The sequence below is a fragment of the Amblyomma maculatum genome, chromosome 9 (assembly GCF_055883805.1).
Source record: "Amblyomma maculatum isolate TAMU_Amacu chromosome 9, ASM5588380v1, whole genome shotgun sequence".
Taxonomy (NCBI): Eukaryota; Metazoa; Arthropoda; class Arachnida; order Ixodida; family Ixodidae; genus Amblyomma; species Amblyomma maculatum.
In genome coordinates this window covers 50,301,057-50,328,879 of record NC_139352.1, presented here as the reverse complement: position 1 = coordinate 50,328,879, position 27,823 = coordinate 50,301,057, and the positions used below count along the sequence as shown (strand labels likewise).

At 43.6% G+C, this 27,823-nt stretch overlaps 3 protein-coding genes across 6 annotated transcripts in view; 1 reads left to right on the top strand and 2 right to left on the bottom strand.

The window, feature by feature from the left end:
• Nucleotides 1-1,330: 1,330 nt before the first annotated feature.
• LOC146179040 (uncharacterized) lies at nucleotides 1,331-11,414 on the bottom strand. 2 transcript variants are annotated; one of them, XM_084578763.1, is made up of 5 exons: nucleotides 11,271-11,414; nucleotides 7,526-7,769; nucleotides 3,536-3,561; nucleotides 2,700-2,823; nucleotides 1,331-1,424 (listed from the first exon to the last, which is right to left on the bottom strand). In XM_084578763.1, exons 2-5 carry the CDS (start codon nucleotides 7,706-7,708, stop codon nucleotides 1,374-1,376), a joined length of 384 nt encoding a protein of 127 aa, XP_084434889.1. In that variant the 5' UTR covers nucleotides 7,709-7,769; nucleotides 11,271-11,414; the 3' UTR covers nucleotides 1,331-1,373. The 2 variants fall into 2 exon arrangements, with proteins under 2 accessions (XP_084434889.1, XP_084434890.1); XM_084578764.1 differs by lacking the exon at nucleotides 11,271-11,414 and adding an exon at nucleotides 10,182-11,184.
• Nucleotides 11,415-11,552: 138 nt separating this feature from the next.
• On the top strand, nucleotides 11,553-16,399 carry NP15.6 (NADH dehydrogenase [ubiquinone] 1 beta subcomplex subunit NP15.6). The gene is made up of 3 exons (XM_084578762.1): nucleotides 11,553-11,764; nucleotides 12,981-13,114; nucleotides 16,184-16,399. The coding sequence occupies exons 1-3, from the start codon at nucleotides 11,582-11,584 to the stop codon at nucleotides 16,332-16,334; spliced, it is 468 nt and encodes a 155-aa protein (XP_084434888.1). The 5' UTR covers nucleotides 11,553-11,581; the 3' UTR covers nucleotides 16,335-16,399.
• A 4,584-nt stretch (nucleotides 16,400-20,983) lies between these two features.
• Nucleotides 20,984-27,823, bottom strand: part of LOC146179038 (E3 ubiquitin-protein ligase RNF123-like) — a 39,423-nt gene continuing 32,583 nt past the window's right edge. For all 3 annotated transcript variants that reach the window (XM_084578754.1, XM_084578756.1, XM_084578757.1), the window contains exon 31: nucleotides 20,984-27,626. In XM_084578754.1, the coding sequence (XP_084434880.1) occupies nucleotides 27,527-27,626 (100 nt within the window). In that variant the 3' untranslated portion in view covers nucleotides 20,984-27,526. The remainder of the gene's footprint in view (nucleotides 27,627-27,823) is intronic.

Sequence of the window (27,823 nt, the reverse complement as noted above, 5' to 3'; positions counted from 1 at the left end):
TGCTGAAGCGGAGCAAAAAAAAATTCCTACCAGTCGGGACACGAGCCTTGAGGTTTGTTATTGTACGATGAAAGTCGGCTGCTTGATAGTTATCAACAGGTGGAGGACTGCGCGGGAAAAAAAAAGGCCGCCGTTGTTACTGGCACTCGTACGTAACTCGCTGTCGTTCCGTTAACCCTTCATATGTGCCGCTTTGTTAGCAAGCGGCGCATTTTCTTTTCGCTGTCCGAATGTACCATTCATTAGCTAGCGGTACAATAGCAATTGATACCACTGGGCCTTCAACGCGTTTTCTGACCCTTGCGTCACGAAAGGTTGCGCAACCTAAAGCTAGGCTAGTCAAATGGTCGCGGTCTAGCTGCCAGTCGCTACAAGAGGCACGGTGTAGAGGATATGGCACAAAGTTTGCCGCTGGATCAGCCGAACAGGTGCAAAACCGACTGACTGTATAGGTAGTACGAAATTTCGGCCTCGGGATGATTTGCAAAAGGTGAACGAGTCTGCATTCCCAAAATGAATCGTACCACCCAGGCTCCGTGTTCCTCGGTGTTTGCATCGGGCCGAGAAGGCCGGAATGAGTATATTTTCCTTTAACCTGTGGCACGAAATTCCAGCCACCATTTCATATCCAGTAGTAACTATGCTAGTGGATTTTTTTCTTTGTAATTTTTTAATGTGTTTGTACCCTCATGCATATTTTTTATATTCAGTTGCAAAATGAGAACAGCTAAGGGCTTGGTGAAATTCCATAAGGTCTGATGGTAGCATGTCAACCATGTATGCACAGTGGCTGTACCTCATGTGCCTATAGATGATTAGCCCCTAAACACAGGCCCATGAAACAGGACAGTGGTCTTGCTTGCATTATGCTTTTATTCACAGCTTCCACTTCGGTCGGGTGATACTACCCTGAGATTAAACAAGCACCAGGCTTATCTTTATTCACAACCTCTACATTAAATAACACAACTTGCAATGAGATTCGGTCAAAGGATGCTTTATGCACGAGTATTACAGATTGCATTGAAAACCTTTGTTCTCAAAGAACCTCAGTTAATCAGTCACTATCATTCAATGTGAAACATAATCGTACAAAGACATGGTTGCCACTAACAACGCCAAAACAAAATAAGTTAGAGGCAAAACAAAGAGTGAGAAACGAGACTAGAGCATATGCGCAATGCTTACAACAAGAGCTCAGCAAAGTAGCTTGACTATCAATAAATAGTGGGAATGGGTCATGAATGTACAATCAACCTAAGCAACAGGCACACACATGGACATGGAGCATGAATGTACACATGCTAAATCTCCCGAGATCTTGGGCAACCTTTGGGGGCCTTTGGGGGCCTTTGGGCAGGAGAAGCAGAATTTTACAGGACTGACCGGAACGCTAGCTTTGGCGGCTCGTGGAACTCTGGATTCTGGGGACATAGAGGAAGAGGACGGGAGGAAAGACAAGAGACACATTAAAAAGAAAGCACGATGCAAGTAAAAACTGTCATTCAGAGGCACTTGCCACTTCAAAAATCGGTATTAACAACAACATAAAGGAAGAAGCACAGGAACACTTCACAGATTGATGATGTAGCTGTTGTACTTCATATAGTAAAGAGAGTGTATGCACCTCAAGTCTCGACCAATTTTTACATTTGTGCTGAAGAGGTCGAATTTTGTTTTCCGACACGTCCAAAGTGTGCAAAATAATGCGAGCAATATATTCTTGTCAATTGCAAGCAAAAATACTTTGCCTTGTCTCGATTTCGGTAAATTTTCTGGAACATCTGGTTCACAACTCACTGTAATTCTCCATGCTAAGGGTGCCCATGTTTTCAAGTAGTAGCAACAATTTTTGCTAGGTATACGTGGCAGAACAAGTGCTTGGTTGACCACTTCACGTAGACTGCAGACAAGGCAAAGATATTTGAGAAGCGCTCACAGGCTCACTTTACCTTTTATCTCTCGTTCTCTAAAAGATAACGAAAAATTGACTCCGTGGCTGTGGACCTCATTTATGCTACGAGAGCGGGATGCCTCTTGCAAAACTAAGAAAACATCCATTTATTACAATATATGCAGAGTCTCGCAAAAATGTGTTGTCCAGTAATGACACTGTGTATAGACGATTGATTTTACTGGCAGCCTTTAGGCTTTCTTGTTTATTTCATCCTTTTTTCTTTTTTTTTAAGATTATTTAGTCCATTCTGCTTCTTCGCCATTCCGAGCTACTTCCTTTCTGCATTCTAAGCTACATTATTTCCTATTCTATGACAGTTCGTGGAATTTTCAATCCTGCTTTTATGCCTTCAGTATTCTAGACTTCTGAAAGTACAATTAATTTCACTCTTGCTATGTGTGGAACCTGAAGCTTGTGGAAGGCTGCTTCAAGTTTTCTGCACTCCTTCAGTTCTACACTACACAACCTGGCGAGTAAAGCATTACATGCTTCTGGCTTGCAGATATAGTGCAGACTACTATCCTCTCCCATTTGGAGCCATGCATATCAAATTAAATGTGCATGAAGGTAAAACAGCATTTTCGCATGTAAAACTGGTCAAGTTGCCAGTGCTTCATGTTCCTCACTGAGCAATGCACAGGACATAAAAGAAGCAGATATGTGCTGCCACCAGACCCAAGGCCAAACCTATTTTTCTTTTTTTTTACCTACTCCATTTAGTCTACGTCTATACCAGACACACCTTGTTTGCCGGGTTGGGGCGGTGTGTGAGGCCCTCTTCAAGGAGTTCTGCCTCCCAATCTTCGCCCTCATCCTGAGGGTCGAAGCTGTAGAACGGCATCAGGTGATGCCGCAATCTGTCCAGCCTGCAGAGCAACGAGGTGGTAACACCAATGTGCTCAGTGCACAGATCAGGCACGTAATATACAGTCCAACTGAAGTAACTAGTGGTTTCCACAGAGACCTTGCACACTGACTGGCATATAACATTTCTAAACATTTTTTTTTTTTTTTTTTCACTCTCTAGTTGCCTTTCCCAACACAGTTACAGTGGCTAACAAAAAAATGGTGAACTTACTGGTGCAATCATAGTGAGACATGACTTCAACAACTAGTGTTGTTGTGACTGCTCTAGGTTAGAGTCCACATCTGGAGAAAAATTTTGAAGCTCTACTATGGAGACACTGGGCCTTCCTTAAATCCAGGCCGCAGTAGTGCTGCCCAGCAAAATTACACTCAAGGCAAGAGTCCAACATGCGCTGCTACATGGCCTAGTTTTTGCTAGTCGATTAGTTCTCCTAGAACTTGGCCAACCGACTGCAAACAGAAACTACAGAGTATGCAGCTAGCTCTTCTCAGTTAGCTTGAGCTCGGCCAACGTTATGAAAAACCGGACACACAGGAATGGTGCTTTGCAGTCACAGTTACTTTTTTCCCTCCATCAGATAATTCATCTTGCACAAACACAAAAGATAAACGCAGCATGTGCAGCATGCCCGTCACTCTCAAACGACACTAACAGCTGTTGTGTGAGAAAACCATGGCAGCTGTGCAGTTTCGAAATGGAACAATACACACCTGCTCTTTCTAACCAGGAACACGACCTGAAAAGGAACAGGAAGACAGGGTAATTGGCGTTTGTATAAAAACATTCCCTTGATTTTTAATTTGCAAGCAACAGCTACACAGGATCGTGTCACGTGATGAAGTGAGATGGTACTGCTAAACAATGTGGTTTCCTTGTGGACAAAGAAAGGGCTGCAGTTGTATAGATTTGGTTTGCTTTCAGGGGTTTAATGTCCCAAAGCGGCTCAGGCTATAAGGCATACATGGCAAAATTACCTTTCAAAAGTAATTAAATTACACTTTGCTGATAAGCACAAAAATGTAATTAAATTTCATTATCAATTATGGCTCCTGAAAAGTAATGACATTGTATTACAATTGCTTCTGCAAACTAATGCAATTCTCATTTATTTTCGAGTTTTCATCCATAAGAAAGATAAGTAAAGGTAGTAAACAAAAACAACAACTTCTTTTGAGACGCAATGCGCACATTCTTTCGTCTTCTTGCCAAATTTCGTCCTTGGGAACTATTCCCTCCCGTTTTCCTTCTAAATGTCTTATTAAAAAGATCAGAAAATGACAAAAAATTCAACAGAAACAGAACCACAGTCGAACGCTCGCCACTTTCACTGCGTTTAAGACAGAAACGAGCGGCGAACTCAGCGCCTTACTGACCCAGAGCTGCCTCCACCGTTTGAAGCCGCTGAAGAAGGGGATTATTTATTGCTTTCGTAGTTCCAAGAATCAACCACAGCAACTAGCACTCAGTTAGATCCACGCCATGGAGATTTCCACTGTGTCTCCCCGCCTTCCCCTTCAACTCTGTCTCACCCCATGACGGCGAATATAACCAGGCACCACTGTGTCCTAGCCGACGCAACAGCAAGTACCATTTGACGCTTCCAACGACTTTTGACTTCTGACCGTCTTGCATCATCTGTCTCTTTGGCAGCCCCTCGACACCTTACAGCTTGTTGCTTTGAGAATGGTTGTGACCCGGTGACACACGACACCGCGGGACTGAGGTCTAAGAAGCACAGTTCTACTCAGTTCTCCTTTTTGCCAATCCATTACACTGGCCCAGGCTTGCCACATATCATTCGTGCTTTCACAGCACCCTACCAGCAGTACATAGTACTGTCTAAAGAAAAAACAGTGATTCACTTTTATGAAAAGTAATTTCGGAGGGAATTAATTACTTTTGCTACATAATTACTGCTCTAAAGTAATTCATTAATTGGTACATTACCAGACAAGAAAAGCAATTTATTACAATACAAATTACTAAAAAAATGATCACATTACAGCAATTTCATTCCAGTAGTTCCATTAGTACTGCCTTGTCTGCTATGAGAGACACAGTAGTGGAGAGCTTCGGAAGTTTCGACCACCTGGGGTTTTTTAAACCGTACGGCTACTGCAGCCACCATTTGCCCCGCGACGTTTTTGCCATATGGGTACTGCGCTAAATGCATAGCATTTAAAAAACTTCGGCACTGGGAGTCAATTTTTTTCGGAATATTCGACAGTCAGAAGATTAAAGTGCACTGACATCGCACAGCACACGCATGGGTTGCTTTTCGCCTCCATTGAAAAGCAGCCGCCACGGCGGGTATTACTGTGGTTGTATAGTTCTAGTAGAATGTCCGAAACATTCCTCAATGGCTCTCTTCGTCCACCCCTGAGCAGCCGTCAGTGGAAGGGAGGTAACGCAAGTGAGTACACTTCTCCGATATTTCTGCCGCAGCCGCTTTAATCGCGCACAATCCTTGTACACTGAAACTTTTGACATAGTGTCTTTCATTTTACAGGACACGCAAAAGGCAGACAACTGAAATAACCTTGGATACAAGCTGCTCAAGCCGCATCGCACATAGGGATGCAAGCGTGGAGTCCGCCACAGCATATTTTTGTTTTGGCGCCTGCTTCCATCGGCGCACTGCGGAGGTGACAGAACAGCACCAAAGACGACCGCACAATTTACGGCACCTGTAAGCACGCATGGCGTCAGCGTGGACATGGCACAAGCCAGAAACTGCTGAATATGTTGGCGGTCAAAAGCCGGCATCGACGTCCGGTGTCAAGAGATACCGGTTTGGCCAGCACACTAAACATAGGCCATCGAAATACCAGTGCACGGGATTTGTTTTGTCAAATTTGCAGCATACCGAGTGGAAACACTGCCGAAACTGCGACGTAATGGCAGACTTTGCATTGCATGGCTTTCCATAGGAGCTAGGGCGGAACTACCTCACAGCAAGGTAGCAGCCGAAAAAACACTGCACCTGAGAGTGTAACAGCAACGGTATACCTCAAATAAAACCAGACAATTTTTGAAGCATTGAAAAAGGAAATAAATTTTCAACTTGGGGCGTCAGAAAAGCGAGAAATAAAAAAGCATCTATGGAAGTCATTGGCATGTAAACCAACATCTTTTACCAACGGTGTCCCGGACTAGGGACCCGATCAGCCTTCCCTTAATCTAAGCCAATATGGCTTTCAATAAACATTTTCTTCATCATCATCATCATCACAACCACAGCATAGCACTGCTGGGCAGGCGGAGCTTTCAGAAGCTTGCCAAATGCACTTTTCATGACTGCTGATAATATCCTGCACTGAATGCAAGGTGCAAATATATGGAGAGGAGGTTTTTCCTGGCTACTGCTCCAAACGTTACTAGTAATGCAAAGTTGGGATGTAAGAGCCAAGCCCATGGTAGCTGCATTTTGTCAACTGCAAGTGCATTAAACTGGCACGACACCAGCATGAGTTCAGGCTGTGAGAATGGTTTTGTGTTAGCAATATGTAAACTACTCCTCATTTATCTTGCAAGTTGCACGAAAATGAAATCGCTTGAACCCACTCATCACTGCACGACTTGAAATGTTAGGGCATGCTACGTTACATGGAGAGTGGCACTTCACGCGAGCTTTACAAATGTGATAACGAATGTTTGTGTGTTCTTTGCCGCACGCTGATGCCATAAGGCTGCAATGTTATTGCTTTTATTTTCTAGCTACTCTTAGCACCCCGCTTTGAACATTACAGGCATCCTGAGTTCTGCGATGATCCCCTTCGGGGTTTCACGGTGTGCTGAAATGAAATACAAGCGAAACATGCAGCACCACGTGACCGTATCCCCTTCTCACACCACAATGAGCATCACGCACACTGCAAGCCCACGCTGTTGCCACAGTAACAGTGACTCAGCTGGCACAACTCCTGGCTTAAAGGCCAGAAGTGACAGTGACGGTGCAGAAACTTTGTCTTTCACTTGACCCCATGTGATGAAGAAGCTGGTTCTCCTAATTTTCATACCAAATAAAACTCATTGTACACTTACCCTACTAGCACTTCCCAGACACTGAAACCAGCCTATTTCACAAGCAAATCAACTCACTCTGCCATTCCAGCCTCTGCACACATTTTAGGAAGCTGTAGTTAAGCATGTCAACGCTCTCCCCTCGCTTCCGAACGCCAGACTTCGGACTGCACTAAAGATACAATTTTACCACAAGTCTTATAAAAGCACCATAATGATTACAAGATTTCTTGAAACAGTACAAGCATGCAATACAGCATTCGCGACCTTACAATGCCACTTCTTCAGTAACATTTTTGTTCATAATCATCACCATCCTCACGTTTACGGCAGCGCGCTCATTTGGCCACGGTGTTGTGTGATATGTACAGCATGTACAGGCTGTACAGCACCTTTTCTTGAGCATGTAAGTGCCTTCAGGTACGTAGTTTTACCACAGAGGCGAGTTTCTGTGGCGAGTGATATCGCAGTTGCCTCTACATCACCAAAAGGCTGAAACTACCAGAATTTCCAAAAAAAAAAATGCACCCATTTCAGAGGTTTTCCGCAAGTTGACCGTGAGAACTTTGTATCGCTTTGTAAGCAACAATGAAAAATAATGGCCTTTTTTCAGGCCATACTGGGCATCACACAAGGTTAAAAGACACGCTTCTTTTTAAATGGTTCAACTGACTCACAAGAGCAGTGGCGAGGCCCAAGCAGATAACCAGGCTAAGTGGCACAAACACATAGGCGAGGCTTGTCGAGTCCCATCCCGATGACGACGCCTCAAGCACAGGAACCTCCTGGGAGGTGATGTTTGCAGGAGCCTCGACGAACGGTGGTTCCGTACTGTTGCCTCCACTCAATGAGAGCAGCATGTCGGCGGTGCCGTTCGCTCGTGCAAAACACCTACAGAGGCCTACGCCTCGTCGGCCCCATCTGAAAGGAGGAACACAGTGCATGCCTGCTCTGACAGCTACAGTAGCCCGAAAAGAAAAAAAAAAAAGCTACCTGACATTGCTGATGTGACCTTTCATTAGAACTGCCACACGTGAATGTTTTCGTTATGCGATTGTCTCTATGAATGTTTTCAAAACGACAACTAAGGTGGCCCGTAAGAACAGCCAAGAGATTTCTAGTTTCGTTGCACATTTCGCCTTGACTCTGTTACATCTTATTAAAATACACCTGCAAAGCAGCCACAAATAAGCTCTTTGTGCGTAAAGAGAGACCACATGCCACGTCATACCACTGACCACAGGATGAGCAGACACATGGCATATTTTTAGTTCAAACGTTCAGCTGAGTGTCTCCCTTTCCAGGCACATTTTTCACACAAGCACATTTTTATTTGAGATGTGGAACACTGAACATCTGATCTGCATTGGTTTATGATATTCAACATCTCAAAGTGGCTAGGAGGGACACAGTAGTGGAGGGCTCTTGATTTTGACTGCCTGGGGTTCTTCAACATCCACTGACATTGCAGTACATGAGCACCTTGAGTTTCACCTCCCCCGAAACATGGTCACTGCACCTGGAATCAAACCTGGGTACCTTGGTTCAGTGGCCAAGTACCTTAACCACCGAGTCATCCTGGTGGGGCCATTGCGATACATCTACTTCTCAAAGGTTGCCACGTGCACAAGCATAATTCAGGATCGTGTAGACGATTACTGGCTCGAGAGGGAACTCATTCAGACTAAGCCTAGGCTTTTGGCACACACTATGGCTGAAGCTTGCAGAATCCAACTGGATCCTTTTCATGTTTAGTAATATACACAGCCACAATTACAGATGTGCGGGCGTGGTATTTGCTTGTGAATTCAGTTTGTTACTTCTCATTGCTGCTTAGCACTTGTCAAGGTTTTAGTTCCAGGGAATATAGCTGCCTAGGCAGAAATCCAGTTTGCCTTTTAACTAGCTGTTGAACTGTTCAGTTTAAATTTTTTATTTTATTTAGAACACACCTCGAGAGCCCCAGATATGGGGTATTACATGAGGGACTTTTTAAAATCTTATCGGTATTTTTTAGCATTTCTTTCAGAGCGTCACTATAGATTTTTCTTTTACAGCAAGTATTTGCTTTCTGTGTACGAGTTTTCAGTCTTTATCAGTGACATATATGATCTCCCGATGCAGTCAAAAGTGTCGCAGAGTTTATTGAACACCCTTTTTAATGTATCAGGTTCTATAGCAGTATTTACCATTTAAATGGTCGTATAAAGAGGTAAAAACGCTGAAGTAAAATGATCGTGCCATGGTGCAAAAGCAGGAGTAAGTATAAGAAATATAGTTTTCATATTCTGGTCGCCTTTTGCTTAACAAGTGGACCGCGCATGAGGCGTGGCAGCATTTTCACTCTTATAGTCTCGCACACACGGGTTCGCACTGATATTTAATTACTATGGATCCAAAAGTTGTCAGCATCCCTACATGCAGTGAAGAAACTATATATTTAACGAAGCGATGGCCCGGAGTTGATAATATGTCTGGGCAAATTGCGCTACACTAGCAGACAGCATTCAGTTAGGCACTGGAGCCTTCCAGTCAGCAATGGCTTGTCCGAGTCCGCAGATCTTGCAACTATGGTGCTCCATTCAAAATATACATTTGCCTCACACTGCATTCCTGGGTCCAGTGCTTTCCTAGTTCTTCCCCGTGACCTTCTGTAACTTGCACTGAATAGCCCAGTTAGTTTCAAAGACGCATTACAGATATACTGACCTTTTTGAGCTAAATTTTAAAAACCTGGTTTAGTGTACTCTGATCATTGTTTTTCGGTTTAAACAGAACAGTCTGACCACTATATGAAGTAATCTTCGCTCTTCCTGTGCAGTCAACGTCGGAGTAGGTTATTTAATGCCAGTAACATTAGATTCGTTTTCTTCCCATTACACTTCTGCTAGGCATTACAGGCAGTAGTCTGGTTGAACCAACAAGCTGGCCCCAGCCATCTCGACTTATCTTTTCCATGAAAACACTAGAAATGGTACAAAATTAATGACCAAGTAGGGAATGACAACCAGATATATTCTGGAATTAGTTTTTTTACAGAGCGAAAAAGGAACTGATGATGCATCATGTGGCAATGAAATCAGCTAAAAAGGAAGTATGTCTTCAATTCTAACTATAAAGATTACATTAAAGTAAATTAGTTTCCAAATGGCAATACCGAAATAAACTTGCGTATGCAAAGCGTAGCAGTTCCTGTTGGAAATCATCAGTCTGGCAAGTTTACGACTAGCTACCATTTACATGCATCTTTTACCTCCCAATAAAAAGCCTGCAAGATGCAAAAAGTGTCGGATTAACGGAATTCGGTGACATACAGTGCTGGACGCCTCTTACCACGTGCTGGACGCCTCTTGGCGCGCAGGATCGTAGATGGAGAAGTGCCGGAGTGGGAGATATAGAACGGTGGCGGTACGGCGACATACACAGGTACCACAGGCCTCATAGGCGCCCCCTTCTTAAAGGCACCCTGTGCAACCGCACTGGTCGCCTACTCCTAAGGCCGGCACTGCTTCCACCCACATGTAGCGTGTAATTCCGCAAACAGTGAAAGCTACCAGGCCAAACAACCCACACCCACCGTTTAAAACGCTGCCACTCTTTTGCAGTGTACGCAGTACGCTACATTGCTCCGCGTAAATGTAGCTTGTATTTACCCCGTCAAAGACCATAAGTGGAAAGTATAAACATTGTAACTGAAACTCTGAATTTTGATATCACGCAAAAGTTCCATAAAGGAAGGGCGAAATGTCGAGACAACATCCGGGGGTAACTGCAACAGGTCTACTGTAGGATAGTTTCGCGTCCAAGGCCTACGCAGCGCGCAAACTTCTCACCCCCTCAAGACAAGTGAGCACATTAATAACCGTTCAACCTTTATGCAGGATCGATCCGTGCGCTGGCAGAAATAACAGCGGCAACTGCTACCGCGTTTTTAGGTTTGATCGGCGAAGGAAGTGCTACTACACACACGGTTGTTGAGCGCTAAGCCACGCTACGCTCTGGCGCACCGCCGGAAAGTAAAAGCACCAAGTCAACCCTTGACACGTGAAAACAACACATAGCTTTGACACTGTTCTCCGGAAATAAAAAAAATAAACAGAAGAGAGCTGGCTGAACGTCAGACGAATGATTTGGCAAGTGCGGCGTAGGCGCGCTCCATGGGTGCTCCAAGAGTGTTCTCGACTCAACTTGTCGCTAAAGAGTTGTTGAACTGAAAACTAGAAACGCCGGCCGATTGCGAGTTTCCGAAGTGAACGATGACAGAGCGCTTACTCTGACATAAGTAGCTCGGATGACTCATGCGTGTTGCCCTTTCTTACGAATAGGAGCAACTGTCAGAGAGCGCACATGGACAATAAAAAAAGCAAGAGTTGGAAATCAATTCTGCTTGCAAACGTGCAGTTTGTGACAGAGTTCACTTACTACGTGTTCGTTTCCACGCCGAACAGTCAGCGAGAGCAACGAATTTCCGCAGAAATGATGACTCGACAACGGCTAGAAATTGCATAGCAGACGACTACAACAGGCCGCCGCCATTTTGCAAGAAAACAAAGCAGCACCGCACTTCTCAACTAGCTCTCTAAATATCACGCACGTACAAAATTACAAATGAAGTTTTAATAAAACCAGTTAGTTGTTCATGAATATAAAAATTTCGTTTTTTACATACGCAGAAAAAGTATCACTTAAGGCTTATAATTTTAAAATTTTGTGCGGTCTATTACACCGTAAACATGGCTCTGCTGTTGCGGCGAAACCTTGTGTCCCGGCTGGTGAATCTTCACAAAGTTACGCGTACGGCTGTCACTCCTATATCAACCACAAAAAACAACAAAGAGGTGCCAACAGCAATAGTGCCGGAGACCGTCAGCAAGCCACCGGTGACTGTGGCTGACTTCGCGGACACCAAGCCACGGGTACGTAAGGTCATCCGTGTCGCCAGTGCTCTTGCGAATCTTGCTTGCGGGCTCGTGGCGTTTTATTAGAGTGGTTCAAGCAGCTCGCGGAAATTTATTCATTTTATTCCATAGAATTACCGTAAGGCTCCCGTTGTATTATTTACAAGTGCGCTTTTCTGGCTGCTAGTAGCCGAGCTGATGCTAACATGCGTGCTCTAATCAAACGTAAACTGAATGGGCCAGCTGATCCGAGATCTCCGCGCTGTGCGGAGTCTGGAACGAAAGCAAATGGAGACGCCACGGCACGTAGTACGTCGATCCCAGTGTGCAGCCTTTTTCAAAAGCTTAGAGCCCAGGGCGTCTACTTCTGAGCCATACTATGTGGCGTGTAATGCAATCCAAGGTTTCCATACTTACTGAAGGCGAGACGATTTTTCGTCTTGCCTTCTCCAATGGCCAGTACTTCCACGATTATTAAACAAGTCATAATATACGGCTTAAAACCAAGTCATCTGGGCTCTAAACTTTTGACAAAGGCTGTACATATTGAGCCTCGCTCCATTTTTTTGCTTGAAGCCGGACCCGGTACGCGTTGCCGCCTTCTCTCAGAACTGTTGCGCTGAACCCGCTGTCAAATTTTTGTAACGAGAGGACCTTCATCGTGGAATGAGAGCATATAACAGTATTTTTGCTTTATTTGTGTAATAAACGCAGTACATCGTTAATCTTGCAAGTTTTAGATCACCGCAGGTTCTTCTCTCTTAAAAGATCTGCCGAGAGTATGGTGAAATCTTAGCGACGGAATTTTTTTTTTCTTTGTATTCTTTGCGGTATTGTCGTCGTCTGCTCATCGGGCCGTGTTTACCTTTTATTTTCGAAGTCGCTTCTGCCAGTCGCAATCTCGCTTTAAAAATAGTAGCATCGGTAATTGGTTGTTTATTTCCAACGTTTATGCAGAGCATGATCTGCGCCGTTTGAACACTGATGTGCTTTCGTGTGGAATAGGCATCCGGAGGTTCGCATGGTGCTGTTTACAGTATCACAGGCATACATTGCAAATAGCCCCACGCAGTTGGGGTCAAAATAAGAATGTGAAGGCATCTTGAAAATGATGCAGCTCTCTGCTTCGTAGTTTATAGGAAATGAAAACAAATGAATAGCATTGTTTTTTGTTGAATGCTCAATGCCTCATACTAAGGCCCTGGCTATACCATGAATGATGCTTCCTTTGCAGTACTGGATGTCCTATGGCTACTCTGAAGAGGACTACAACGAAGACAGGGATGCTCACCATGTTATCATGTTCATGGGCGTCACAGTAGTATTGTGCGGCTCTGTTTTCTTCGCCATGTATGCACCAGACTTCAAGTGAGTGACGCAAAATTTTGCCAATTAAAGTATCGTCCTTATCATATGCAAAGCCTATAAAGAACCTGAGCCCGTATTCAAAGTTTGCGTCATTAGCGAAAGTGTCGCTATCTCCATGACCTTGAGTCATCCGATTGGTGGAAACGCCGGAACATGATGTTGCCACCCCTCTCGGTTCCAGCATTTCGGCCAATCAGATGACTCGAGGTCACGTGAGATAGCGACAATTCGATAATGACGCAAACTCGGAATGCGGGCCCTGCTGTGGTGATTCGATTTCCATGGCATTCTGTGACCACATCTCGAATGTAGGCGAGGCGCCAAATCACCTGTGTTATTGATATTTCAATGCTTGATGCTCACATCCGATAGCTTGCAAAGGTGGGATCGTGTTCATATGACGTTATTGACTGAGGGAAATAAATTTGGGCATGAAAGACCAGTGCGAAATTTTAACTGACCCATGCACACACACACACACACACACACACACACACACCCATCTCGATCTGCTGTCTGCAAAGGAATGTCGTAGCATTCCTAGCACTCGCTATCCGAGTCGAAAATTGAGTGACCTTTTAGGCGAAGGAGCCCAGTGTTTTATCAGGTACCGGAGATAGTCTGTACAAAATGCTACAGTGACACGTGTGCCGCAAAGCAACGAAAATACAAATCAAAGCTCTCTCATGCTCTCCTTCCAGAAGCCAGCTTCCCCGTTTCCTGCGCTGGCCCGTCGAGCCACAGTTATGACGTACTTCTCGAGGACGACGTCCATTAGTCCGTCTCGCTGTCTGAGGGTGAAGGATGGGTGTCTACCGCTCGCTGCGCGCTTTTCCCTCGCCACGGCCCGACTGAATCCAGAGGCGCGTGCTCCCTCGCCTGTTTTCTTTTTTTTTTTTTTTTTTTTCGCACAGGCGGAGTGCCACGCCCCACCTCCCGCCAGACGCGGAGGAGGAAGGGGAATTTGTCTTGCGGAGGCTAGATGACCGGGTAGGAGAGTGAAAAACCTTTGCGAGGGAACGGAAGGAGAGAAGCACAACAGAATCGGGTGATTCGGGTGACTATAACTGCGTTATTAGCTACTCTTTTCAAAAACATTTTGCGGCCTTGCGTTTTGGGGGCGAAGTCTCACAGTCACCAGGGAAGAAATTATTTTCGACCGGAGGGTGGGCAGTGTGCCTTTAAGATAAAGCTTTCATAGAATGTAGTGTCTCATCATATCTTCATTTGAGCACTGCGTTTTCATCTTGAAAACGTATATGGTGAGAACCCCCACCAGCTGTCACATTCACATGGGTGTCAGTGAGGCAATTTTGATGCTGCCACTGGAACCTCACAGAATATGATTTATAGAGTCGCTAAGCTTGTAGATAAAATGCAGCTAACAGTGAAAAGGCCTCCAGCCAAACCGGAATGGTTTGAAGTTCATTTTCAATGATAGATAGATGCAGGGTTCTCCCCATGGTGGGCGGCAGTGGTTTCGCTGCTCTCTTTCAGGCCAACCACCCACCCACCACTACCCACCTCTCAGGCTTAAAGTATGCTATACTTGGGGACAACTTTGTGTGACTTATGTGACTGGTCACGCCATTCGAGAAACTGCAGTGCACATCACTGGCTTTTTAGTTTTATTTCAGGATGGCATCACGCCGTTCTAACATATAGTACTCATATTTTTCTCTTGCATCCATGTGCTTCCTTCTCTCTTCGAGAATGCGGGATCAAATCCCGGCTGCGGCGGTTGCTTTTCGATGGAGGCAAAAAGCAAGGCACCCATGTTGTGTGTGATGTCAGTGCACGTTAAAGAACCCTAGGTAGTCTTTGTATGGCAGCATTCTTTCAAAAGTTGCAAAATAATTTGTGCATTCTCACTATTTGTAAGACCACATATGCAAGGAATTTGGGAAATTATATAGTTTTTTTTTTTTTTTCTGAACAATAGTTTTCTTAAGCAAGCATAGTCACTCCTGTCATATAGGTTACGTCTAGGGGTTGGAATTTTCGGTTTTTATTTTCAGAAAATTCGGCTGACTTTTTTCAGTGTTTATTTGCGAACACAACTTCCTTTTTTTTTTTGTTATTATTATTTTCTACTGAAGAAATATCGGTTTTTTTTTTTTTTTTCGATGAGATAAGAGGTGCCAGTTCACAGTTAAAAGTGACGTAGTGCTCATTTACGATTTTTTTTCTTGCATGTTGTTTTATAAACTTTTATTTAATGTACAGTTGATCATATATACAGCTACCTCCTCAAAGAAAATGATACTGCATTGATGAAAATCAGCGTTATGACAAAGCGCTTATGTAAAAGAAACTCGCACGTTAGACAAAGGAGTAAATGAAATATTATTTATACGAACAAATTTTTGCGTAAACCAAATCACTTAAGTACAAATGCACTTCTCTCGGCTTGTATCTGAGAGGTGTCACGTGGCAAGGAACTGGTGGGCTTCGGTCTTCGCGATTTTTGGAAAGCTCTTGCGTTTCAAATGCTCTGCTCTCTCCTTCGCCCCTCAAAGTGCCTGCCTTGACGCAGGCGCCCCCGCTTCTCGGACATTTGATATGTTTGTGAGCCGGGAAGCACGGCTGCCATTGTTTCCCCATTCGTGAGGCCATTAACATTGCCTCAAAACCCTCAACCACTGACTTAAACCAGCGATCCCGTTGTCTCGCACCATGCCCCTGGATTGAACAGAACACCGTTGTAATTTTCTCCCGTCATCATGAGTTCGCGGTGTGCATGAAAATGTACTGACATTTTTCGGTTTAAACCGAACCCTTTAAAATGCTCTCGGCATACCTTTATCGGTGTTTTTCGGTTGAAACCGGAAAGTCCAACCCCTAGTTACGTCACATTCCTTATATTATTCTAGAGAAATGAAATTTGGCATAGATGGTGCAAACTAGTCCCACAAGTTTCAGTGAAACTGATCAAGCACTTTAAGAGCTCACTCTTTAGGGTAGTACACCTAATGTCAACAGGACCAAGGCGCAGTGTGCTCTAGGTAAAGTGACTCTTCCTGTAGAAGAGTTCCACAGAGTTGTAAATTCTTCTACATCATGCTGCAGCGACGCTGACTGGTACGAGAGGGAGGCCTACCTTGAGCTCGAGAGGCGTGAAAAGTTGGGCCTGCCACTTGTCGACCCCAACCTGGTCGACCCCAGCCGAATCAACCTGCCATCAGAGGAGGAACTTGGAGACTTCGAGATTATACTCTGAGCATATCACTCCATGTAGAGGTCATCAGCTTTGTCAATTAAAGATAGTCCCCTTGTTCACAGTCATTCTGCCTGGTGTGTTTTGATAGATTCTCCTAACAGTCCCATTGGAAGGAACCAACGCATATTGGCCAGTTGTGTGTGCGCTTCATCATGATGCCACCTGATGGAGCTGTTGTAGACAAGCTGCTTTCAGGAAGAGTGAAAAATATTTTATGCTGATTTAAATGGCTCACATGATGCATTATACTTCTGTCATATGACCACTAACAAGCAGGTTTGTACTCTGTGCAGATCCAGAGTTGCTGCACGACCATTTCACTGAAGTCAGATCTGTTTGACCCCAAACCATTTCCTCAAGCAGAGTCTAACTTTTCAGTCACAGTCAAAAGATGCTATTCTTGTGCATGGAAAACAACTTGTACGATTTAACAGAACCTTTTATTTTATTCACTGTGACTTGATTCTCCAAGTTCTGTAAATTCTCAACTCCATATGCCTGCCGTGATAATAGTGGACAAACTCTGTGCTCACATGCAAAGGCAGGCGGTGTGGCTTTTTTCATGTGTCTATGATTGAATCTGCTGCAGTGGCACAGCCATAGCATTTATTTTTAAATGTTTCCTGTATACTTTATGCACCACTGCAGTCGCTCAATGGTTAGGGCGCTCAACTGCTGTGTCCTAGGATGCCGGATTGAAGCCTGGCTGCGGTAGCTGCTTTTTGATGGAAGCAAGAAACAAGGCACCCATGTGCAGTCCAATGTTGGTCCGGATTTCTCCACTGCAGCGTGTTTCATAGCGTTGAGGGCACATTGCCGACAAAAACTATTTGGTCTTGTTGCAGGCTCGGAACAGGTGGTCTAAGTCTGCCCTAGTTTGGCATTGGTTCCAGCTCGCGTCCCCTGTTTATGCAGTGAGTCACTTTGGTATAAATCCTATAAACCAAACCTTGTCTAGTTTTAAGAGATTACAAAGGGATTTTCTTGCCACTATTGTACAGTTGTGTGTGCCAGCTGCACTTATTTGCGTTCAGCGGGGTCTGTGTGCAATAGCATTAGTGGAATGCGCTTGGAACTTCCAAGGTTGGACAGCAGTATCAGTATGGTTGAACTCTTTAGCACCTTTATGCATGGCATGGCAGCTTTAAATGCATAGTCTCTCATCACATTTTGCAACTACTGCTGTGGTTAGGAGTTGGCACAGGCTCCTCTTCTACAGGGAGCACTACTACAATCTACGTTTTAATATCTGCTCCTATGCAAAGACAAATGACTAGGCCCAGTTCACCTAAATGATCTCTTATCCAACCAGGATTTTTACCTTTGTTGCCTTGTGTGCCATCGAATGCTGCTGCCAGGCAGACATAAAAGTTACAAAGAAAATGGTTTACATGTCCCACTGTGCATCAAAGCTTCCTCTACAAAAACACACAGCCATCAAGGGGCCATTTTTTCACTAGAAACGCATTACATTAGAACCTTGGACATTTGGACTTCATGGAGAAAAAAAACGAATTATACCGCTACTTAGAATTATCAAACTGCTCACTAAACCAGCTGAAAGACGTTCATGTGAAAGTAAAATATGTATCTTGAAAACCTGGGCAATCCAAGACAAAATTTCACGACGGCAAATTTTCTGAGTTCCATCTGATGCTTTCATTTGGGCATGTTATTGGAAGTGCTGGAAGGAACAGAGGTGTTCTACAATTGTGAAAGTTTTCAAGGGACGTTCTAGCGGTGGGACTTCGTTGCATGCGAAGAGGCTACACCGCACAAACGGCAGACGCACGGTGTAAAATATTTTCTTACACAGTGGGCGGACGGAAGCAAATGAAGCATGCACTGGTGCTGCACCTGCTCCGAGACTGCCCCAGATACGATTTCCCGGCAACACGCCGTCAACATTGTGTGGCTGGGGCCTCGGCCGATCTACAGCCCTGGTAATAACCGGAGCGCAGTGTATACGTACGTCCGAAGTATGCCAAGAGCGTAGCTGTGGCATGCACTCTCGTTTATTCTGTGCCGTTCGTTGGAGATTGGCTCAGCGACGTTCACCAAGCTGCTGCTTCCGGAACACTGGCGTTATGAACTTGTGCATCCCTTACCAGTTCCTTCAACGCAGTGTCTCTAGACACAAATAAAAAGGAATAAACATGGCTTCAATTGTCTTAATGAGTAAGTAAAAACGAGTCAAACCGATGCACTGTTCGATGTACTGAATGATGGGCACTGGCATTACCAAGGTATATGTAAGCCATGTCGTTACTGCGGGCTTGCCAAAGATGCTGCCAGGGCTGGAGGCGAAGGAAAGACTTCGAAAACGAAACTACGCATGTAGACCTGTGGTATCAACGGGACTCACCGTGGCACATGTAAGAGGTGCGGAAAACAATGCAATGTGCTGGCTATACAGGTCTGTGAACTAATACCTATGATTGCATGTCGATCAGGGTCCTTATTTCGAGTTAGCGTCATTATCGAAAGTGTCGCTCTCTCCCTGACCTTGAATCATCTGATTGTCCGGATCCAACGTTTCCACCAATCAGATGACTTGAAGTTAGGGATACAGCAACTTTCGATAATGACGCTAACTCTGAAACGGGCCCAGGTCATAATGCATTAGCGACTTTTGTGCAGTGCACGGTAACTTAAGGAGTCAAACGAAAATCTGACACCATGGACTTACATGGGCATTTGGTGGGACTCTAGTGGTTGGAAGTTGTCAATTCATGGGGGTCAAATTAGATTTTAATGCAGTATAGCCACATACAACTTAATCTGCCATGACAACCACAACATTTTTCTGTGAATACCCCTCTTAAAAGCTTTCATTTTCTTTCCCAGACAACACACAGGCCCCCCAGGGATTTTGATTATGGGAGATTGGGATATCCTAGGAAAGTCCTGAAAAGTCCCAAAGAAATCCCAAAAACATACCAAATGAAACACGAGAATTCTCCGGGACTTCCCAAACAATACCACTATGGGACATGTTTGGAGTGTTTTTGGAGCTTATTGGGACATTGTTTAAGAGGCTTTCCTTGGCATATTGTTTTATAGGCCCTGCCTTTTGCAGAGGCATGTAATATGATGCCCTCCAAAAATGTTTTCTATTTTCTGTTCTCCCTTATTAAATAATTATGAGCTCATGTTCTGGGTAGACTCAACATGTCTAATTTGTGTTGGACCAAGCAGGGCTGGTTTGGCCAGATTATTGAGGCAGAGTGGAATTTGGCAAAGTGGCCACCATACTAGAGGTAGCCATTGTCAACGTTATTACTAGTTATTTATTTTTCTGTTGACCTCATGTTGAAATTATGGTCCGATTCAAGACATGTATACCATATTTGGCTGAACAAAGATAACAATGAATGCTGGTGTGCTGAAGCAATTTCCAGGCTGTTGTTAGTTGAGCACCACCAACTTTGTGTGCCGCGATAGCTGGGCGCTGCACTTATCTTGCAGTATATGCCTTTATTTACGTACTTGTAATTAATATTGAATCTTAACCCTCATATTGTGATAGGCTGCATGGAATGGAGCATATTGCTGAGCCCTTTATATTTTTTATAAGGGAGCCAATTTTTATGTTTGAGCTATGCAGTTATGCGCTTAATTTGCTGTTTATATGCTCTGAAAATCCACAAATGTACAATAAGTTGCAATCCCCCAAACTATTTTGGGGAGGAGCAACAGAAATTTTAGTTAGAAATTAATTCTAGCTGCAATCAGATGAACAGTATGTCTTTTTGTTTTTGACAATAGCACAATAGTGCAGGGCTCATTCCCTTGCTTTCATGCAATATGGTTTATGATCCCAGGCAACTGGCCTGTAATGTATTTAGGATCGTCTGAAATGGGAAGTAAATGGGCCGTCCGACGAAGATCCTCTTTTGGATGTTAGAACATATCCAAGGGAGCCCACAGGGACATTCCGCGGATTACCCAGTCTGAATGTAGGAGGTAGGGACTTAAACGGGATGTCCCTGGGCGTTGATATGTCTGGGTTGCCGCCTCACACCCTAAAGAACCTGACCCTAACACAAAATGATAAGCTCAAGAATCAGTATTTAGCAGAGGCATTTTAGGGTCACCTATATACATGCATGAATGTGAAAGCTCACTCGCGCAATGAGTCGGCAAGCGACCGGCATGCTCCTGTGTATTCTTCTTCCCCGGCAGCGTCCTCTCCACACCTAATAACACCCGCTGCGCTGTCACATGCATGCCATTGTCCCATTCGTCGCTCTGGTGGCTTGAAAACTCCTAGCACTACAGTTGCTATGGCAACCAGCAAGACACGGTGGAATTTTTTGCCTGTCGTTGCGCACGCTTCCCGTACTCATGAGCCAAAAAAAGCTTTCACCTTAAAGCTTAAGAGCTGTTTTCATTTACTGTTGAGTGGAGCAATCGAGATGCCGCCTGTTGTTACCAGCTGGAGTTTTTTTTTTTTTTTTTCCATGTCATGGGTGCCATATTTGGGTACTTTGGCTAGCTTTCACAGTGCATGCGAGAGCCGGTTGCGGCAAATCAGCTGGGTTTACACTGCGCTTTCTGGACCGAAAAATTGTGGCAGCTATGCCATCAATGCAAACTACGTAGGGTGCCAGAAGGCAGCGGTGCAACAAAATCAACACCGCAAAAAATAGTTTGAGAATACTTTTTATTGTGATCACAAAAAGCACTCAAAAGATATTACAGTGTTGCTGACCTGAATAGACCAGTTCTACCACAACTTTCAGCAAGCCACTGCTGCTGAATGAAACACTCGGTGGTGATTGTGGCTGGTACCACGCATGTGCAGTTGGTTTGATGAGCAACACACTGTTTTCTGTTTTTTTTTATGTTAAAAAAACTGCATTTATAGCCTCACATACTTTGTTGCAGCAAACATATACGAGTCATGTTGCATAATATTTAACAGAGGGCAACCTTCACAACGTGCTGCAAAGCATGAACTAAGAAAAGCAATCAGCTGAGCCAGTTCATTTCTACATACTTGAATGCAGCTAGGCCGAGTTTTGTTACTATATGGTTTCCATATACCATCACGGTGGAACTCTTGTGCAGTGGGCTTGGCAAAATCTCTCTACTGTGTAATCTATTAACAACTATATTCTGAAGCTTACACTGAATGTGCACCTCACATTGCTTTCTAAACTCCACAACACAACTAGTCCTGCACACACCACTTGTTCTTACAGGTGAGATAGGAGCAGTTTGGCAACAATTGGTCCAGTCATGATATACATAAACTCAGACGTGCTGTGCTTAAGACTACATGAACTAATGAAAAGAGATCCAGTAGCGAGCCCTTGTCTTTCGATTTTTTTCCCCTATAAAGCAAGGCTTCTCGTATATATTTTCTGCTTTCAAAACACACAGCAAGATGCTGACTTCAAGTATTTTCTCTCTCTCTCTCTGAACAGGCTACTTACCATCCGACAAACATTCTTCACTTGGTTTGTGTAGAATGTAGAGGCATTGCAATGCACCTAAGGCGAAGGATTCAACACAACCCGTATGCATAAATTCATCTCATGCAATCAACAATCAAGATGCCATTGCTGAGTTACATGAATGAAGCAGATAATGCAAGGATGGCTGAAAACTTGGGACCCTTTTAAGCTCACTGACCTGATCCCCATCATGCTGTAGTCCCATGCTGAAAAAGCAAAATGAACAGCATTAAATGGCAAGAACTTAAATGTTTTGTTTTGTAGGGTTTAACGTCCCAAAGCGACTCAAGGCAAGACCTTAAATATTTTTGCATCATTAAGTGCTGTCATGATCAGGGCCGGATTAACAGGGATGACGGCCCGGTTCAAAAAAAAAAAATTAAGAGGGCCCCTATACCCCCCCGACTGACCCTGCTGTCATGTTTCAGACTTAACGCGCGTGTTCTCTGGACATATGCACACACACGCACATGAACACACACACAATATTTACTCAAAGAATTTGTGGATTGTTTATGAATGTCGCCTGAGCGTATACTTTCCCACAGAGAAGACGGACAGACCAGCGTCTAGACAGCTATTCCATAGGAAATGACAGGCCACACATCATCCTCCCTCAATATTCAGAATGTGCACTGATGAAAAATTAAATTCTCGAGAGGTTATTTTCTTGGCTATATTGATAGCGCAGGACGATTTTCTGCATGTGTGCACAGATGGAGCTGAGATGGGCCTTAATTATTCATAAGCTGTTCGCAAATTCTTACCGTAAGTGCGCTACTAATCACATAATAGTGTTGTGGATTCATCCAGCAAGAGTAACTGAAGCTCGCAAAGGCAGCGTTTCTACAGAAACAGTGATAGTATGTTCACACAACATGACAAATAATGTTTATTACTCCAAACGCTGTCGTAATGCGGGAAGCTAAACCTTTTCGAAATGGTGGCACTTGTATGAAATAATATCGTTGCTGAACTGGCACAAAATTAAAGTTAACATGCTCTAATAATCAGTAATATATATTTACATTTTTACAGATTATCCATATTTGAAAAGCCAGTACATTCACATTTTGCACATAATTTCCACTTTTAAAACGGAAGGGAGCACATTTCTATCTATCGTACACCTTTTCTGCTTTCAATTTATAGAACAAATCCACACTTTAGGAGATAGCGTAAGCAGCTCACTGCACTGAGGAGCCGTTGCCACCGTAGGCGGTTGTCGGGAAAAATACGGTGGTACCGAAAATAGTGTGGACGCTTAAGCTCCACCGTTAAGTGTATTATAGGGCAGTGTTAATGTACCTCTTTGCCGCCTCCCCATGCCAATTCTATTTCGCGTGCACGCACTTTAAAATATGGTAAAGACTTAAGCCATGCTATCGCGCCTAGGCCGCTTAGGCATCCGATTTTTACAGAAACATTATATGTTTCTGGGTTTATGGGTTTCTGGGCTTATGGGTGAAGAAAATATAGGTTTAAATATTTCACAGGAATTCAAATTTTAAATGGGGTGTGTATTCGCGTAACAAGTCTGATTTTTTCATTCCACTTTTAAGCAAGCAAATATATGTACTTGAGTTTCTATAAGCATTTTCGAGTCTTTTGCTGGGAGAGTTTCTTGATAAGATCTTCAGCGTTGAGCCACCTAAAAACCCCGCATCTCTATACTCACAGCAACTACGAATTCCTGAGGCCGCTGCCAGCTGTCGGTAGTCATAATCTCTAACTACAGATTTATCACTTTCGTCCAAACTTTCAGTGCTGCTCAAATTCATAAAACTCGCAACTGACCTCAGCAGCAGTAATTACTACAGAGGTTAGTTGGTTTACCAGCTGGTATGAGCTGACTCCCAACTGAAAGACAGCTAGAACCCGTTTATTCCACTTGACCACCAAGTGCGACCAGCTGACTTCCAGCTGGTAGACGTCTGAAACCGGTTAATGCCAGTTGAGTACAGCTGGGACCAGCTGAAACCAACTTAAACCAGTATAAATCAGCTAAGAATATTTTGTATTTTTTTCATCCACTTGGATGAGTACAAAGTTTTTGTATTTTGACTAGCAAAATATGAGGCTGACTTTGAGATTAAGCGCACGATCCGACGAATACCTTTTGGAGCATTCAGTGTTGCAATACCTAAGCTCTAATTTTGACCATTAAAAATCACGAAGACGATGATTTGACTATTTTTGGGACCAAACCTAAAGACCCACACCATTTTTTAAGCTCGGGGGGCCCCTGAGAACGGTGGGCCCGGTTCATTTGAACCCTGGATAATCCGGCCCTGGTCATGATGAGCAACGTATAAGGTATCAATGCTGATGAGTCCAGGACAGGCAAGAGGGAATTTTCTTTTTCTCAGATGAAGCAAATTTGAGAACCCTCCACATCTGTCTGAAGCGTGGTCTTCAAAGGGGCATAAAAAGGGTGTCCATAGGGTCCAATGATACTGACAAATAATGAATCGCCTGCCAATTCAGTGCAAAACTTTTTGAACTAGTGCCAGACATATCGGTGATCAAGAACAGCCTCTGCGTTTTCCCTCTCAACTCGTACACCATGCTGAGCAAAATAAAAAATAAAAAAGAAACTTTACAAACCAGTACCACAGTCCACTCTTGAAAGTGTCACCAAGCCAGCCCGGCTCCGTTGTATATTCGTGTATATATACACATATAATGCTGCTTCACTCCCACCACGAGAGAGTGCTAAAGGAGACATGCCATTTGCTCTTATATGCACATATTTGATAGCTACTTTCTGAACTGCCTTTCAGAGATCTTTCAAGCTGGCACACTTCTAGACACTCATACGCAAAAGCCTGTAGAAAGAGCAAAAAAGTGCTCTTTGTGACAGGATGTTTCTGGCTTATCATGAAGCCACCTCCATGAAAGCAACAGCATGATTAGCAGAAAAAAAGAAAAGACAACCACTGAGTACCAACTTCCATTCCTTCCTTAGCGACCCTACTAGCAGCCCTACTAGTTCGCCAAACTTCAGACCTTAGAAGGCTACTTAAGGCCTAATAATTACGGGTACAATCACAAAGAACTACCTTTTTGTTAAAAAGAAAAGGTCACTAAATTATCACACAAATGACTCATAAGAGCAGTGCTTTTGTGCATGCTGTTTAAATTTGAATATGTGTGAAGCAGACAACATTGATTCTAGCAGTTTAGTTTTTTCATAGATAAAAAAAATTCACGAGTTGTTTATCCAACTACTACTGACTGAGTCAGTTGAGACTTCCCTAGTTTTGTACTAGTACTTATTAAGAATGAAAAATATGATTTCATCATTTCCTCAACTACTCCAGCAACACAAGAGTCGGAAAACTGGCTTTCAAATGTGCTCCAATGTGAAGTGCCTATGCCTATCTCAGTACTAGTAATTATTAAGAATGAAAAATATGATTCCATCATTTCTTCCACAACTCCAGCAACAAACAACACAAGAGTTGGAAAAATGGCTTTCAAATGAGCTCCAATGTGAAGTGCCTATGCCTATCTCAAGCACTCTGGCACAATACTGTATGTAACCCTAACAAGCCCCATCATGAAAAACTGAGTGCTTGAGAAGAGTGCCTACTTGGGCTGGCTGGTACATAGTAGTTCGGAAGGAACGGTGCAACAAAAACAACATTGTAACATTCCTTCCTGCGATACAAATGTGTTATAATCACAATTTGTAAATAATCATAACATATGCTTATGGGCCAATTTCAAGTGCAAACCATCAAGCATTGTCCATAATACGACTACTGAACAAAGATGGCCCGGACCGTATGTTTAGTCTCTGAAGGGTTGCTTTCAAATTTGTTCAACACAGTTGGGGACCAGAGTGGGGAAATTTCACTAACATGTGACCCGTCTGGTCTTTCCTCAGTGGCTGGTGGCTTTCATGCCCCACTATCTCATAGGAAGAGGTTACATGTGATTGAAGACCTAGTCACTCCAAACAGAATCATATTCTGGCAGCCTCGATTTACTACATTCATGTGTTATCAAATCAACCCCTTCCAATTCTGTTCCCCCCCCGTAGAGATTTGTATACCAAAACTTCACAGAACTTCACAGACATTGTTCTTTGGAATGATTACAAGACTTTCAAGCACAGTCGTCAGATCCCTGATAATGTCCCATTACAGCAGCACCTCAATGCTACCTGAATGAAGTCTTTGCCACTCAATGCCATTTACTCTGTTTGCTTGGTGCGAGTATTAGCAGGCTGGGGCAAGTACAAAGTGCCACAACACACGACATTCAAGATAATCTGGCAGTAAACTGGTTTCCAACTCCAACTTTCGAAAACGTACACCTCAATTTCAAAGCCGCAGGATATTTTGCTCAAGATAACTGGTTGTGCAAAATTGAGCTAAGTATTGTGTAACTAAATGAAGAGCTCAATAGCATTTTTACGTTCAGCCTTATTCCTCAAATAATAAAAGGGTCAAATGTATCTCACAGACCTTTGACTTTTTATAAGAATAAAAGTGAAGCACTGTGGTAGGCAGCTGTCTGTAACACATGAAGGGCACATTTATAATATGTCGTTAACTGGCTTCAGTGACAACTGGCGCAGTGGAAAACAACACTTTTAACAAAAACTACACACAACAGCATGATCTTCCACCATGCCAGTCATCACAGAAACATGCCTGACAGACTTTCTCACATGTTCGCGCTTCCATAATTAACACAAACATTTAGGACTGGGCGATGTTCGAACCACAAGACCACAAGAGAGGGGAAAGAATTTTCAACAACAACAAAAAAAAATGTTCTCAAATTTCTTTGTTTGTTACCTTTTTTTTTTTTTTTCGTGTTTCTATTTTCACTAAGAGACCTCTTCATGACTGATGGAAATATAGTATGTTGTAACTGAAAACTGTGACCTCCACAAAATGTCCTATACCACGTCTCGCTTTCTGTGCACAAAGCATGGGGAGGGCTTGGTGGGGTGATAAAGTGTGGCTGTTTCTACATGCCAATGGTAACGGAAGTTGAAACATTTTTTAAGCCTCAAGAAAGTCAGATAAAAAAATAGTTTCCAGTATCGGCATGCTCAAAACAATGCCCAGAGCACAGAAATTCAGGTGTTTATGAAATTCAAAAAGATTTGCAAGGAGACCTGTTAAATTCCTTTCTTTCTTTCTTTCTTTTTTCATAAACAGAGGAGCTGGGACCAGTCAAAGTTTTTCACGGCTCTTCATAACAGCGCAATTAAAACTGCCTTCTTCAACAGCTGTGCAATTACATAACAAATCAGACGGTTAATCGCAGTTTAGCCAGCATAAAGCAGCTACCAACAACCACTGCACCACTTTGAAATCCATACCAAACAGCAGTTTTCTGAAAAGCTCGTCACAAGTCAAGTAGGAGGACACCCCCCATAGGTGGCACACTGCCGTACACATCACACAGTAGCAGTACTATGACCAGAACTGGCAACAAAACACTCTGCCAGGAAAGGAGGGAGAACTCAAAAAAGCACACGACAAAAATGACGAGGCATGCCGCATGTAAGAAACATCGAAGTCCTGCAAAAGCAGAATGTCCTTTGCACAGAGACATTCCCACATGCTTAAATAGTACAACAATCTTTACAATGACCAGCTTCTCCTCCTACTGTACAGTAGTTCACAAGGTGAATAACCCTAGGCAACTCAATTTCATAGACATTGCGTTCCTTAGAGTTTAGGTCCAAAGTTGTCAGGCTCTCTCTCACTGTGGGGGCAGCGTCCTGCAAGGGTCGAGCTTCTCCACGACAGCTTTGCAGAAGAAGCACTCCTTGCTGTTTGCCAGGTGGGTCAGGATGCACACGCTGCAGAGTTAGACAGAAATGAAATAAACGGCAGTTAAAGGTTGTTGTTCCAGTGCTGTTTGAAGGCAAATTTCAGCACCGAGTGATCCTGATTGATTTATAAAACTGAATGATTTATGGGAAGGGAAAGGCACGGTAACTGTCTCACTTGTTTTCTGTGGACACCTCAACCGCGCTGTAAGGAAAGGGAGGAAGGT

Coding starts and splice junctions, on each gene's coding strand:
- LOC146179040 (XM_084578763.1), bottom strand. CDS start 7,708: ATGCTGCTCTCATTGAGTGGAGGCAACAGTACGGAACCACCGTTCGTC. Junction 3,562..7,525: donor TGGGCCTCGCCACTGCTCTT/GTGAGTCAGTTG, acceptor GTTCCTTTTCAG/GTCGTGTTCCTGGTTAGAAA. Junction 2,824..3,535: donor TTCCTGGTTAGAAAGAGCAG/GTGTGTATTGTT, acceptor GTTGCTCTGCAG/GCTGGACAGATTGCGGCATC.
- NP15.6 (XM_084578762.1), top strand. CDS start 11,582: ATGGCTCTGCTGTTGCGGCGAAACCTTGTGTCCCGGCTGGTGAATCTT. Junction 11,765..12,980: donor TCGCGGACACCAAGCCACGG/GTACGTAAGGTC, acceptor CTTCCTTTGCAG/TACTGGATGTCCTATGGCTA. Junction 13,115..16,183: donor ATGTATGCACCAGACTTCAA/GTGAGTGACGCA, acceptor ATCATGCTGCAG/CGACGCTGACTGGTACGAGA.